General features: G+C 41.7%; 3 protein-coding genes across 3 annotated transcripts; 1 reads left to right on the top strand and 2 right to left on the bottom strand.

Moving 5' to 3' along the window:
• Nucleotides 1-1,113: 1,113 nt before the first annotated feature.
• Nucleotides 1,114-1,960, bottom strand: GCK72_007665 (uncharacterized protein; the record flags this gene model as incomplete). Its single annotated transcript, XM_053726360.1, has 3 exons — nt 1,114-1,249; nt 1,295-1,507; nt 1,923-1,960. 3 exons carry the CDS (start codon nt 1,958-1,960, stop codon nt 1,114-1,116), a joined length of 387 nt encoding a protein of 128 aa, XP_053590554.1.
• A 378-nt stretch (nt 1,961-2,338) lies between these two features.
• Nucleotides 2,339-3,466, top strand: GCK72_007664 (uncharacterized protein; the record flags this gene model as incomplete). The annotated part of the gene is made up of 5 exons (XM_003107191.2): nt 2,339-2,448; nt 2,496-2,883; nt 2,942-3,089; nt 3,133-3,284; nt 3,335-3,466. 5 exons carry the CDS (start codon nt 2,339-2,341, stop codon nt 3,464-3,466), a joined length of 930 nt encoding a protein of 309 aa, XP_003107239.2.
• Nucleotides 3,467-7,024: 3,558 nt separating this feature from the next.
• GCK72_007663 (uncharacterized protein) lies at nt 7,025-8,837 on the bottom strand (the record flags this gene model as incomplete). Its single annotated transcript, XM_053726359.1, has 3 exons — nt 7,025-7,160; nt 7,206-7,917; nt 8,672-8,837. The coding sequence occupies 3 exons, from the start codon at nt 8,835-8,837 to the stop codon at nt 7,025-7,027; spliced, it is 1,014 nt and encodes a 337-aa protein (XP_053590553.1).
• Between the last annotated feature and the right edge of the window lie 5,583 nt (nt 8,838-14,420).

The following is a 14,420-nucleotide window of genomic DNA, read 5'->3' as shown; positions in this document are numbered from 1 at the left end:
ACAATCAGATCAAACGCTTCATTAATCATCTTGGAATTAATTTTCGGGTCCTCTCGACAAAACTTTCATAGAACCCTGTCCAGGGCAGCTAACCGATTCTAGTTCTCAGATTTTTTTTCTTTCTTCAAATATATTCTTAGGTTAATCCATTCAATAATCAACTCATCATCTTCATTTTTCCGAAAATCTCCGGCATTTTTCCCACCAAAAACTAACTCTTATTTTTATGTCATCTGTTCCGAATGTTTTGGTCAAAACTAAACTACTTTATTGTATCCGGTTTGGCGAAAGTTTTCTTCATTATATTGTTATGTTTGTCTCATTTACTTGTTTGCTTTGAAGTTCTAAAAAAACATTTTGAAACTTTTTGCTATTTCATTCTTGTGTTTCATTCACAATCAGTATAATTCAAAATCTGAAAGTTTTTTTTTTAAATTTGTTGGTTTATCTCAAAATAATGTTAAAGAAATAAACTTTACCTTTATTTTCTTCATCATGTTTTTCAAACCTGGAAATTTTATGACCCGGTTAAGTCAAGAATTGAAATATTAAAGACTGGTTTTCCCTGTCAACGGCATTGGTTCAGGTTTTATTCCGTTGACCACACATTTCGAATTATGCGCATATAAAGTTGATAACCGAAAAATCGACATCCTCTTGAAAGTGTGTTATGAAGAGCTTATTCCGCAGTGCAAGCGTAACATGGATGCGAAAAAAACTGACCTCACCGATAACTTTCTTTTTGAGTTTCAGTGCCACAACTTTTCCATTTTTATACGAATCTCTCAATTTTTCTCATTGTTCTAAAACTCCTAAAGCATTTTCTCTCAGCTCTTGCTCATTGTCTTTTTCGTTATAACTGTACATAGGAAGTAGATTGTAGGGGGAGCTTGGGTTAGTTTGGTTTGGGTTGGGTTGCCCCGCTCCTTGCGGCGGCCACGTTCATTTCTTGTGGCAGTGTTGAAAAATGAACGTTTGTTTCAACGGAAGTAAACAAAAAAGTTTATTTAATTTAACCAGCCAACCACGACATTATCTTTATGATGCAGAAATTATACAAAAAGTAAAAAAGATTGTTTTGTATCATATTTACATAAAACATGATTGTAGACATTATTCGTCATGCTCAATTGGTACTGGACTTCCGGATGGCAACACTTCAATTTTGATTGTCCCGTTTGTCCAGTAGACAAATAGATCAGATGTTTCTGTTATTTGGAGAACAACACAATTTGAGAATGTATCGTTTCTGAAAATAAAAAATGTGGATGTTTCAAAACAAGAACTGTCTTACCTTGTTTTCACAACGAGTTTCACTTTCTCTCGAAGTAGAAATGAATGATAGAAGAGTGAGAGCAAGACACAGATGACGAGGAGAGAATTGGGATGGGTAGTGTGACGAGGAGGGCGAGAGGACAATGAATAACGTCTGAGGAGAATCTCTCCGAAGCTGCCTCGTTGTGGGCGGAGTTTCCCAGATTCTCGCGGCCGATTTGGACCATCTGTCCTACATAATCTCCGTAGTCATTCATTGATTCTGTTCTCACTTTTTGTTTATGCCCTCACTGGTAATGTGCCATTCAACCAACCTCTTCCATCCTTTTTTTATTTATCTGCCTTTCTGTATTCGTTGATGGCTGACCGCTCGACAAGGCTGCCGAGGCAGCGGACCAAATTTTTGCACTTCGACTAATCTTCTGGTTTTCTACAAGACCGTTTGAAAAAGCGAAAATGTTCTATGGCAGGGAACTCCGATATAAAACTGCCCCACGGCCTTTTTGACAGTCCTGCCGCCCGCTCAAAACTCATCTCGGGAACAAAGTGAGGGTTTCGTTGCGGAATTCTGAATTACGGCGGCTCTCTGACGTACTTTACCCACAAAATGATAGAAAAATACGATAGTCGCAACGAGGCCCACTCACCTTCCCAGGGGCGGAACTTTGAGCGAGCGGTCAGTCATCGACAAATGACGCTGTCTCGTTGTGGGCGGAGTTTCCCAGGTACTCGCGATCGATTTCGTCCATCTGTCCTACACAATCTGCGTAGCCCTTCATTCATTCTCTTCTCACATCTTTTGTATGCCCCCCTTTCCATTTAACCAACCTCTTCCATCGCTTTTCTGTATTTATCTTCCTTTCTGAGCAGTTCAATCCTAAGAGAACACACAAAGTCTTATGCACGCAATGTCTCATTATCCTACCTTTACATCTTAGAAGACATTCCATTCATTTTCATTCCGAGGGTACTTCCCTTTTTTCACCATCTCATTTTGCTTGTTTTAAGATCACCGTGCCGTATTCTAGCATATCTCAAACGTTTTCATTTTAGGCGACATAGAATGTCGACTGCTGTCAAAGAGTTTGTACTCACTTATGTCATGGAGAACATCTCCACATTGAAAGAGAACGAACGTTTCTTTGGCCCCATCGACCATTTCAATGTTCCTTGGTAAGTTGTTTGGCATTTTTTCTCAACTAATTAAGTTGTGTTTACAGGAGAATAGGTTGTGTTCGAGCCGGCGGCTTTTTCAGTTTTTATGTTTTCTGTGATAGACCAAAAGATTTTGGAGAGTGGGCGATAAACACTGGAATCACCTTTGAATTGATATCAGCAACTGGAAAAAGTTTTAAGAAAACTGGGAAAGATTGTAATTATGGTACTTCAAGACAATTTTCTTCTTGGGGATTTAGCCAATTCGTGCAGTGGGAAACGATGGAAAAAGAATATGCAATGAATGACCGTTTGGTTGTACAGGCACATGTTGTGATTGAAAAGATCACTGGAATTGAGACCCCAAAGATTCGGCATTTTGATGAGTCGAGGAAGATTCTCTCAGACGTGACTCTGATTGTCGAAGACAAAAAGTTCTATGTTTCAAAAATGGTAAGTTTTTTGAAGAAAGCTAGGTGTTCTATTTTCAAAATTTTCAATTTCTTTTCAGATCCTCGCAGTTCAATCTTCTTACTTCAATTCTATGTTTTACGGAGAGTTTCAAGAATCAAAAAAATCTGAAATTACATTGGTTGGTGTCAACGCAGAGGACTTTCATTATTTTCTAGAACTTCTCTATTTGGAACCAACTTTGACAAGTATGTTTATGATGGAATTCACTCAACAATGGTTTCTTTTCAGACAGTAACGTCGAGGGAGTCCTAGTGTTGGCTGATATGTACGAAGCCAGAAATGCAACACGTCTCTGTGAAGAATTTCTTATTGGAAAATCAAAAGATTCGTTGAGAAACAAACTAGCAATCTCAATGAAGTTTCAGTTAGACGATCTCAAGGTAGTCATTTTATTTTCTGCATGATGTACAAGAAATACAAGAATTTTCAGAAGCATTGCGTCGAGAGCCTCAAATCTAAAGCTGACATCCGTGCCGTTCTGGGATCATCCGATGGTGAGCCGAAATTCGATTCGTCAATTACAAACTATCTTCTCGAGAAGACGTTTTCATTGCCAGAATAGTTAGTTTAATGCTAACTTATTCATGTGTTTCGTTCTGAATAATTTAAAATCTGACACTGTTTTCTTGCAAATTTGTTGACTTGTGTTAATCTTATGAAAATGTTAAACAAATAAACTTGATTTGATAAGGTGATTGTAGTCTTTGAGTTTATGTGAATTATGTATATAATTTTTATTGGTTAGAGTACTACTCTTTAGGAGAAGTTAGGCACCAAATATCCGCATTGATGTAATGTCTACTGTTTGAAATAGATGACAACACTTGAATTTTGATTTCCCGTTTGCCCAGTAGACAAATAGATCTGATCTGATGATTCTGTCATTTGGAGGACAACACAACTCGAGAATGTATCGATGACATCGAAGTAGAAATTCTCGTCGTCTACCTTCCATAGCCTCAGTTGCTTCATCAGGAAACGACTAACGCTCCAATTCATTTTCCAACTGCTTCCATATCGAGGAGATTTCCGAGATAAAATTGTTCAACAAGTGGTCACTGATTGTGTTCTTTCATTACATTGTGTTATGTCCTTTGGTGACGGGAGAAGGGAGTAAATAAACCATTTATTTACATGGTGAGAATCAACAACTAGAGTTCTCTACGTCTTATATAGGCAAATCTTCTTGCCACGTGTGACCTTAGGGTTAGACGTTAACTAGGCTAGGCCATGCTAGTTCACGCCACAACTCATTGCTTATCCTCACATAATTCTCGCATACTCTCAAAAGTTTCAATAACCTGCCCATGAAGCCCCAAGAGAAAGAAATTAATAACAACGCCAACGTTCATAGCTGTCCCTACGCATACACTTTCTTTGGTATTGTGGCGTCGAGTTGCGACATAATTTTTGCAAATCTTTTGGGAAGTTGTGATGTACTCGGGCTCTAATTATATATATACGCATATATGTATATATGTGTATATAAGCTCGGAGGACCTCGCTGCTTTCTGAAAGGGGTAGGATGTGAAAGGCCATTCGACCTCTTCTGGTCGTTGGTCCCTTTCTTATTCTATCGCCCGAGTCTCCGTCACTCTTGTGGCTCTTCCGTCTTGCGGGTGGTCACATGAGTGAGAGGGACGAGGGAGGAAAAGGCACGCGAAGCCACACCCACGAGTATTCTATTCTATTTCATCAGTAAGACTTAACATCTGGCCGCAGGGTTGGGAAATTCCGGGCCGGGCCGGGCCGACTGAGAAATTTTCCTCGGCCCGGCCCAGCCCGGCCCGGCCCGCCCCGGCCCGGCCCGCCCCGGCCCGGCCCGCCCCGGCCCGGCCCGCCCCGGCCCGGCCCGCCCCGGCCCGGCCCGCCCCGGCCCGGCCCGTTCGGCCCGGTCGGCCCGGCTCCTGTAGAAATTTGAAATTTTTTGAAAAAATTTTCAGTTTTTTTTGCAAAAAATGTTTTGGAATATCGATAAAAAACTGAAGTGTACGAGAATTTTGGAGCATTTTGATCATTTTTTAATAAAAATTTCGAAAAAAAATGAGCACATTTTTTGAATCCGGGCCGGGCCGGGCCGGGCTGACGGGCCGGGCTGACGGGCCGGGCCGGGCCAGCCCGGAATTTCCCAACCCTGTCTGGCCGGAGAGAGGTCGGTCCATCTGGACCTCTCTCCGCTTACCCAATAAACATGGATCGATCCTTAATCATGTTTTCTATATCTTATGGGAAAGATATGGGCAAAATATCTAACCTATAACAGTATGCTTTGAATTCTCATTGAGGAGGCGGTTAGTCTCCTGTAAAATACGAGCTTGCGCCTGCTCCGTATTCTATATTTCAGTCTGTTTTAGTTACATTCGTTGTAGATTGCAATCTTTATTGACCGGTATAGGAAAGAGAGTGACTTGTGGTCACCATCTTCCACCAGTGAGTGTATATCTAATGCCGAATGTAAAGGAGAGATGGGTGTGTCTGCCCGAGGTTGTTTACACTCCCGCGGGGCAGATGATAATAAATCTTCTTAATCGAGAGATAGAACCCGAGGAAAAGAGAGAAGAGACAGGTCAGAAATTGGCCTGTGACATCCTCCCCTCTTTGGAAAGATGGTTTCGTCCTCGAAACTCTATGAAAGAGATCAAGTAGAAAACCACTTTTCCGCAGGGTTTCCCTAAGGCTCTCCCCTCCTCTCGAGAGCTGCTTCGTCCCGAAGCGTCAACCAACTTGAATTTTTTAAAGTGGTTGGAAACTTGGGGTAAAACAGTTCAAGAGAGCCTAAAACAGTGAAACAAACTATAAAACAACATAAAATACACAAAAATAAACAATCGTCATCAGGGTCTCAAATACAAAAATCAGATTCTCATAGCGTCTTATTGCCCTAATCTTATCTAGTGACCGAAGTTTCGTCAAACTGGCGGCGTTAGGAAGTGCGGAGACAAACAATAATAAACTATAATGTTTTGAGGCAAATATCTACAAGAAGAAAATCAAACATTCTAAAATAATAAAATTTTAAGCTGTGTCATACAATTCAATTAACATTTGGGGAACAATCTTCTCAATTATTGGTTCTATTCAAATCAGACTCATTTTTGCTGTTGAAATTTTTGAACACTTAATTACTTAATAACCATGCGCTTCCGCGCATGTGCTCATCCGCTCATTAACCTACACTCACTCTAGGGAACTTCTGTATCCTCTAGGGGTGGGAAATTTTCAAAATGGTATTAAAACAATTTATAATTATATTGACTTTCCTTTTTTCCGGCATTGAAGATTCCTTGACAGCTTTTCACATAAATGGCCAATCCTTTTCCTTTGATTGAAGCCAAAACAATCCAAAATCAAAATCCGCGATCGATTGAAATCGAGAACATCGCAACTGCATTGTACTGAGACTGACGACGATGAATATTAGAGTAATATAATCGAAGTTATAGCATGAATAGTAGAAATGGGGTGGGTGGGTTCAAATAGGGGTGGTTCCAGTGGGTGTAGCGGTTAGCACTGATGTGAGGAGTAATTTGAATCCTGCGAGCACCAAGAGTTCGCAGATGATAAAGTTGAATAATAGGCGCCAACTTTATCACCCTACTCGAGGTGGGACTTCCATGTAAAATACGAGCTTGCGCCTGCTCCGTATTCTATATTTCAGTCTGTTTTAGTTACATTCGTTGTAGATTGCAATCTTTATTGACCGGTATAGGAAAGAGAGTGACTTGTGGTCACCATCTTCCACCAGTGAGTGTATATCTAATGCCGAATGTAAAGGAGAGATGGGTGTGTCTGCCCGAGGTTGTTCACACTCCCGCGGGGCAGATGATAATAAATCTTCTTAATCGAGAGATAGAACCCGAGGAAAAGAGAGAAGAGACAGGTCAGAAATTGGCCTGTGACACTCCGATCGCTAACTTTTAATGTTGATTAGAATAAGGAATAAAGAATTTGTTTATTTAACTTTCATTTGATTACAGTAAAAGTGAGGCATGTTTTGAATCATAAACACTTAGATGAATAGATGAGAAGATGAAATAAAACGAAGACTTGAGAACATTGAAAATCCTGGGGCCACGTGGATGCGTGTCGCAAGATACCATGATTGGGAACATTGGAGACATTATTCGTCATGCTCAATTGGTACTGGACTTCCGGATGGCAACACTTCAATTTTGATTGTCCCGTTTGTCCAGTAGACAAATAGATCTGATGTTTCTGTCATTTGGAGAACAACACAATTTGAGAATGTATCGTTTCTGAAAATAAAAAACGTGGATGTTTCAAAACAAGAACTGTCTTACTTTGTATTCACAACGAGTTTCACTCGTTCTTCATGAGCTTCCTTGATCTGTTCAATTAATGCCGTTTTCTTAAGATCGAGCCAAGAAAAGAATGCATAGCACACTCCGATGCTTGTCTTGACACTCAGCATATGTTGCACTAATTGCTGAACTGAAGTTGTGATGTCAAAATAGCCAGAGAACTGGACGTTCCGATGACGGATTACAGGAAAGTCGGAAGGTAGTCCGGTGAATAGTAGCTTCGGAGCAGTTTCGACTATTGGATGATTTAGTTCCTCTCCACTCAAAGAGAGCGTTTCCAATGGGTAATCTTTGTAGTCCAGTACGCTTTCCACTTTATCTCGATAACGAACAAACGACCTAGATCCAATGGTTAAATTCTGAACACGCAGCAGAGAACCCATGGGAAAATGATGATCTTCAGAATCAAAGCTCATATGACCAATAATTATCTGAGACCTTCCTCCGAATAACTTGTCAATCAGATACTTTTGAGCATTCTCCAACGGCTGTTCGTAGACTAGTCGTTCCGTTCGTGTTGTACCATTAGTTTCAGAAGTGATGGGATCTTTTGCAAACAGACTATTTGAAGTAATAGAGAGTTGGAGATAGTGGGTAAACGGTGGTTCGAGATTTTTCGATTGAAGATCACGGCGAAATATAATATCGTTTAGATGCTTCAGATTTTTCACGGCATGTTCCAAAACGTCAGCTGAGTCAGGCAATTTTTTCTTGAGCGTTTTAATTCTTTTCTGAATCTCCTTTTTCCGCTTTTGGAGATCATCATCATTATAAGTTCGAAAATACCAAGGAGCTACCGGGAATCCATATTTATCAACATCATGGGTCTCTCCACCATTATTATTATTTTAATAAGGTTGACGTCCATGGTGTGAACTTGGACCTTATCCTTCCACTTACTTAAATCCAACACTTACGAACACGGTCTCGATTACATAAATATTTATTAGAGGAGACTAAAGAATAAGAAAGATAAAGTTAACTTAAAGAGGGAGACTAATACTAAAGGGGCTTAATGAGAATAAACATGTAAAACTATAAAAGAGATAATTAAAGATTAAATAATAGACCGCAAGACGGTTGGTGTGTCTTGGGACCTAGCACTACGCTACTACTCCCCCTCGGGTGTCGACAACCCCGCGCGGGAGAAAGGGAGAGAGACACAGAGTAAAGGGAACGCCCCTCAAAATGAGAGAATGTTCAAAGTACCATGTGACATCCCCCCTCCTTCCGGAAGAGCATCGACGTCCTCGGAGACTTATACATAATATTGGGGAACCTACAGTTAAACTGATATTTACAGGTAAATTCCTAAATGACTAAGGGATGAAATAATGGGAAATATTATAAAATATAATACAATTCAAATACAATAAAAATTACAATAATAAATACAATACAATTAATACAACATAAACAACAATGCCGCTACACCAGGGAACCACGACTGTCCAAATTGAAGAAGCATGAAGAACACGATTGAACTCGAGTAGACACGCAGTTGGCCAATGACTCGAACTCGCAGATGGCCATTGATCCACGATTGAATCCTCCACAATCCACGAGATTGCCAACGAAAATCCATCCTCTTCCAGCTCTGCCCCGCAACATCCACCACAAACGCTCCAAAATGAACCGAAAAACTTTTAAATTTGGATTACGGTAGGCGCGGCGCCATCGAAATGTTCCCTCGCTTTTAAGCTGAGCAATTCCCAAGCTTACCGTACCACAGGTTACGAGAAACATTCATTTTCATTCGATTTTCTTCCATTTTCCATCCTTTTTCCTCGTTTTCCTTCGAATTTCCTTCTTTCTTCAACGATTTTCATGTCCAATTCCATGTTTCGCAGCGAATTCTCAATCAAAATTGTGAATTTTCAGCGAAATCATGTCTCGTGTCGCTGCTTTCCTGTGTGACGCTGCTTGTTCCTTCCATGGCTTCTGCATGCAGATGTTGGAGTCATTCCAGTGTGTTTGCGATGATGGATGGGTCGGAGAGATTTGTGAGCAGGTGGCCGAAACTGCGGCCGGCGTCCCCCCTCGTCAACACGACTGTCTCGGCTCCTGCCGTGACCACTGTCGCCAGCAGCTCCGGAGGTAAATGAAAGAGATTTTCAAATAAAATAACTCAACATTTTCAGCCTGGACCATCTTCCTCGTTGTCGGCTTCGGCTTCGTCGTTCTCGTCCTCCTTCTTCTTCTCTGTCTTTTCTTGACTCGCCGTCAGGATCAGCTGATGGATGACAGTCTCTGCTGAGCTTTTTGTTCTTCTTTTCTTGTTGTTTTTGTTGTTGTTGTTGTTCTTCTTTTGTAATACACGTTGTTTTTTTTTCCCTTGGTTGATGTTGCAGTAAACAGACATAATTGGAGGGTAGATGATGAAATGACCCGATAACATACGATAGATTTGACCCGAAGATAAGCGATTGTAAACAGACGGACCATCATTCTTCTGCGGGGTCCTCCGGTGTTGTGGGGACTTCTTTCTCTTCCGATTTGTACACTTTGCATCGATTCTTGTGCACTGTCCGTGTCTTCTCGGTCTTCGATCTCGTATTCGGTCCTGAGTGTTGAACTGTGACGTTTGGATCTTGAACATCTGTAACCAGATATGGTCCCAGAAACTGTTTTCCGATCTTGTTGTATCGAGCTTCTCTAATCCAAACTTTATCACCAATCTTGATTTCCACGTCATTCAGGTTATTCTTGTTGTCATGAATTTCCTCTTGCTTGCGTGTTTTCTTCTCAATATTTGCGTGACACTCTTTTTGTAGAACTTCGTGGGTCTCCTTCAATGTTTGCACATGGTCATTCACATTTTCCGCGTGGTCCTTCGGTGGAAGGGCGTTCCGTAGTGGTGACCTTGCCTCCTGTCCGTGCATTACGACGTGTGGACTCACTCCGGTGGTCGTATTGATCGCATTGTTGTACGCGTGGACAAGCGTTTGCAATTCCTTATCCCATTCGTCTTTGTCTTCGATTTGGCGGATCATCACTTCAATCGTCTGGTTGGCACGTTCGACTTGTCCATTGGCTTCATGATGGTAAGGTGTACTCATCTTGTGCTCCACTTTCAGCGATTTCAGTAAATCACGAAAAACGTGTGAAGTGTAGTTCGTTCCTTGATCCGTAACCAATAATTTCGGTGTTCCAAATCTTGCAACCACTCGGTCCTTGAAGACTGAACATAGTACTTCGGCAGTTTGATCTTGAACTGGTTCCGCAATGATAAATTTGCTGAACGCATCAACAAATACAGCAATATATCGATTCCGTTGAGTTGTTTCCGGTAGCGGACCAATATAATCCGAATGTACTCTTTCGAATGGCGATGTCGTCTTTTCGAATCTTCCCAGCTTGGCTCTTATTCTCAGTTTTGCAGAGTCCTTGTTTTGCTGGCAGACGGCGCATCTTTCGACGACTTTCTGAATGGATTGATGCATTCCCTTCCATGTGGCAATTGATTTGACACGTTGCAGTGTTTTCTCGAATCCTAGATGGGCACTCTCGAAGAGAGATTCGTGAATCATCTTGGTGAGTTCTTTTCCATATTGCGATTTGGGTGGAAGAAGAATAATCCATTCTTTTCCTGGTGTTCTAAGGAATACAACGTCGTCATGAATGGTGAATTTCTTCAAATTGTTTGCCATATCCAAGATCCTCTCATCCTTGGATTGTTCCTCTCGAACTTTGGCAAAATCGATGTTGTGATTACTGGTTAAGGCATTGATTGCAGGTGGTACATCTACGGTGGCAATCTCTCCTTTCTTTTTGGTGTTCTGCTTGTCTGGCGTTGATTCGGTGTCTTCTTTCTTCTCTGGATGATATCTCGAAAGAGTATCACAAACGATGTTCTGCTTGCCTGGTCGATACTGGATGTTGATATTCATGTCCTGGATGGTGAGTTGATATTTTCCAAGACGTCCAGCTAACTCCTTTCGGTACATCAAAGACTTCAATGGTGAATGGTCCGTTATGATAGTGGTATGAGCACCATCAATATACGGGCGAAAAGTCTTGGCAGCGAACACTAATCCCAGAGCTTCCAATTCGATAGCAGGGTAGTTCTTCTCGAATCGATTGTAGACACGGCTAGCGTAGGCAACAACTCTCAAATCTTTCTCATCATCACCTTGTTGTTGATACAATACAGCTCCAACTCCTTTTCCAGAAGCATCAACTTCGATGACAAATGGTTTTCCAAGACGAGGAGCTACCAAAATTGGTTCGGTAGTCAAAGCATCCTTGAGTTGTTGAAATGCTTGTTGACGCTCAGAAGTCCATTCAAACTTTTCATCTTTCTTGGTGAGTTCGATAATTGGAGCAGCAATCTTTGAGAAGTTGTTCACAAAACGTCGATAAAATGAGGCCATTCCAATGAAAGCACGAACATCTTTCACAGTTTTCGGTCTTGGAAAGTCGGTGACAGCTTTTGTCTTGGCTGGATCCGGTTTGATTCCATCCTTTGAAACAAGAAATCCGAGAAATGAAATCTCACTCATAGCAAACTTCGATTTTTCAGCTTTCAACTTCATACCGATTTGTTCGATCTTTCCCAAAACTTCATCGATGTCCTGTAGATGCTCTTCGACACTTCCGGATGTGATGATGACGTCATCGATGTAGACGAAAATCCGGGCTCTGACTTGCTCGATAAGTAAGTTCATACATCTTTGAAATGTGCCAGGCGATCCTTTGAGTCCCATTGGCATCCGTAGATATTCGAATGCTCCCAGGAAACAAGCAAAAGCAGTCCTTTGACAATGTTCTGGCTCTACCAAAATTTGGTGAAATCCCGATTGAAAATCCAAACTGGTATATAGTTCTTGTCCACCACACAAGTCCAATATTTCTTGAATATTCGGTATAACTGACTGCACAGGCTTCGTAACTGCATTGAGTCCTCGAAAATCCACTGTAAAACGCCATGTTATACCATCCGATTTTCGAACCAAAACGATAGGGGCGAGAAATGGAGAATTTGAGGGTCTGATGATCCTCTGTTCCAGCATTAATCTGATTTGCTTTCCAATTTCTTCTCGTTTTTCCAGCGGAATTCGATAGATCTTCGTCTGGGGAATTGTGCATCCTTCTTCCAAATCGATTCGGTGTTTGATTGGACCGGTGTACTCTCCTAATACACCGTCTGGACCAACGAATGCTTCAGCATGCGCGTCGATGATCACTCTCAGAACTTCCTTTTGATTTTCGGTGAGTTTCGATTTCGAAAGGTCGACCCAATCTGATATCCGAAAATTTTTAGGCGTCTCCTGTGGAAGTTTTGGCAGTTTCGATTCCCAGTCTGCTTCCGGTGATCCTCTGACTTCATTCATCGTTTTCACTTGACCAATCTTCGATCCGATGGCAATAGGTTTGTTTTTCTTGAGACGAACACTGGTAGATGAAGGGTTGAAAACTTGAACCATAGTTTTTCCTTTCGGTCCGACTCTGACAAGCACTCTTCCTACGGCATATACGTCATCACTGTCTTCTTGAGTATCTTCCATGTAGAGCTCAGTTCCCATATCCTCGGTGTAATTCGGAATAATTGCAGGGATAACAGCTTCTGATTGTGGCTCGATGATAGTTTCCTTTTGAGGGAAAACTTCGATTTTCTCTTCGACGGTGACGGCGTTCAATTGGATCTCACAGGCTCCAATCTTGACGTATCCTTTGTGGACGTTGATACTGAAGTCGTGATTTTTGTTGATTTCGTTGACGAAATCCGTTCCAAGAAGAAGTGGTGCTGGACAATCTCCATCACGAGAAACCAAAAATGTATGAGGTATGTAGAAATCTCCAATCTTGATGGTAGCTTGAGTCGTTCCCAAGAAAGGAATTGAAGATCCGTTAGCGGCTTGAGCAGGTGGTACAGTGGTTGAGTTGATTTTTGTCCTTACAGATGAAAGTGGCATATAACTCACTGCAGCTCCGCTGTCGACTAGTGCTTCGAGGATTTTTCCTTCCATATTCACATCGATATGAGGTAATTTGGCAATTTTGAATCGGCATTTGTTTACCACAGCATTGATCTTGATTACAGGATAGTCATCTGCGGCAACCACTGGCTCATAGTGGGCTCGTTGATCCATATGCACGTTGTTGATTCTGGCCAAAGCTTGAGTAGCTTGAGTAGCTAATCCAATCGCAGCATTCGCTGTCTCTCGAGTTGCTCTCTTCGTAAGTTTTGCAGCTCTTCTGAATGCTCGGAACTTGAAATACAAGTAGATGAAGCAAATGAATAGTAGAATAACGATGACAGGTGCAGCAATCCACATGAGTAGTTGAACGACGGAAAAGAAAACTTTCTCCAATCCTTTTCCAATTGAAGTGACTGTAGACTTGTAGATTTCCTTCGCAGATTTGTGGACTTTTGAAGTTGTATTCTTGATAAATTCCAATCCATCACTCAAATATCCTCCTTGAATCAAACTATTTTCCAGATCACGTTGATATCTCGAAGCTCGGCGCTCCTTCTCCTTATCAGCTCCTGTCGAAACACCAGTTTCTTCGTCCATCGTTGTGTAGAACGTCTTTGGTGCATCCAGGAGAAATTGATCTTGGGTAATTTTGTTTGGTCGATTCAATTGTTGAGGGTTCACTTCACGATTTTCAGCTCCGATCCATCTGTTGTTCTCCAAACGAATTCCTGGTGGTCTTTCATTGCATGGGATGACAACTGCTTTTCCGACGAGATCGTCCGAACCAGGTAATTGAAACCATAAATCTCCATCAACGATAACAGGAATCAAATCGTAACAGGTATCATTTACCTTCCTATCCCAATGGATTGTCGAAGGTGTCACTGTACGGCATTTTGAAACCATCAAAGTATCTCCAACTCTCTTTGCTGACACATCCTTTCTTTTCAGCAAATGTCTCACGGCGGCTGTCGGATCAATTGAAAGCAATGTTTCGAATAATGATGCAGTCGCAAATTGGTCCTTGCAAGTGTCGACGAAACTCTCTTGAATCGATTTCTTCGAAATGGACGATCTGTCCATGGAGTTTTGATGTGAAGGCGGCTTGACGTTCGGTGGCGGCATCGTAGTCGTTGTCGTCGTTGTCGTCATGTCCGTTGTCGTTGATCGGATGGTGGTAGTTGTTGTTGTGGCTGGACGTGTTGGAGCAATTGGAGGTGACCATGAAGCTTCATCGAGTGGTCTGATGTCCGGTTGACTTTTCAGCTTGGCT

The sequence above is a fragment of the Caenorhabditis remanei genome, chromosome II, assembly GCF_010183535.1.
Source record: "Caenorhabditis remanei strain PX506 chromosome II, whole genome shotgun sequence".
Taxonomy (NCBI): domain Eukaryota; kingdom Metazoa; phylum Nematoda; class Chromadorea; order Rhabditida; family Rhabditidae; genus Caenorhabditis; species Caenorhabditis remanei.
This window is presented reverse-complemented; position numbering and strand designations above follow the sequence as displayed.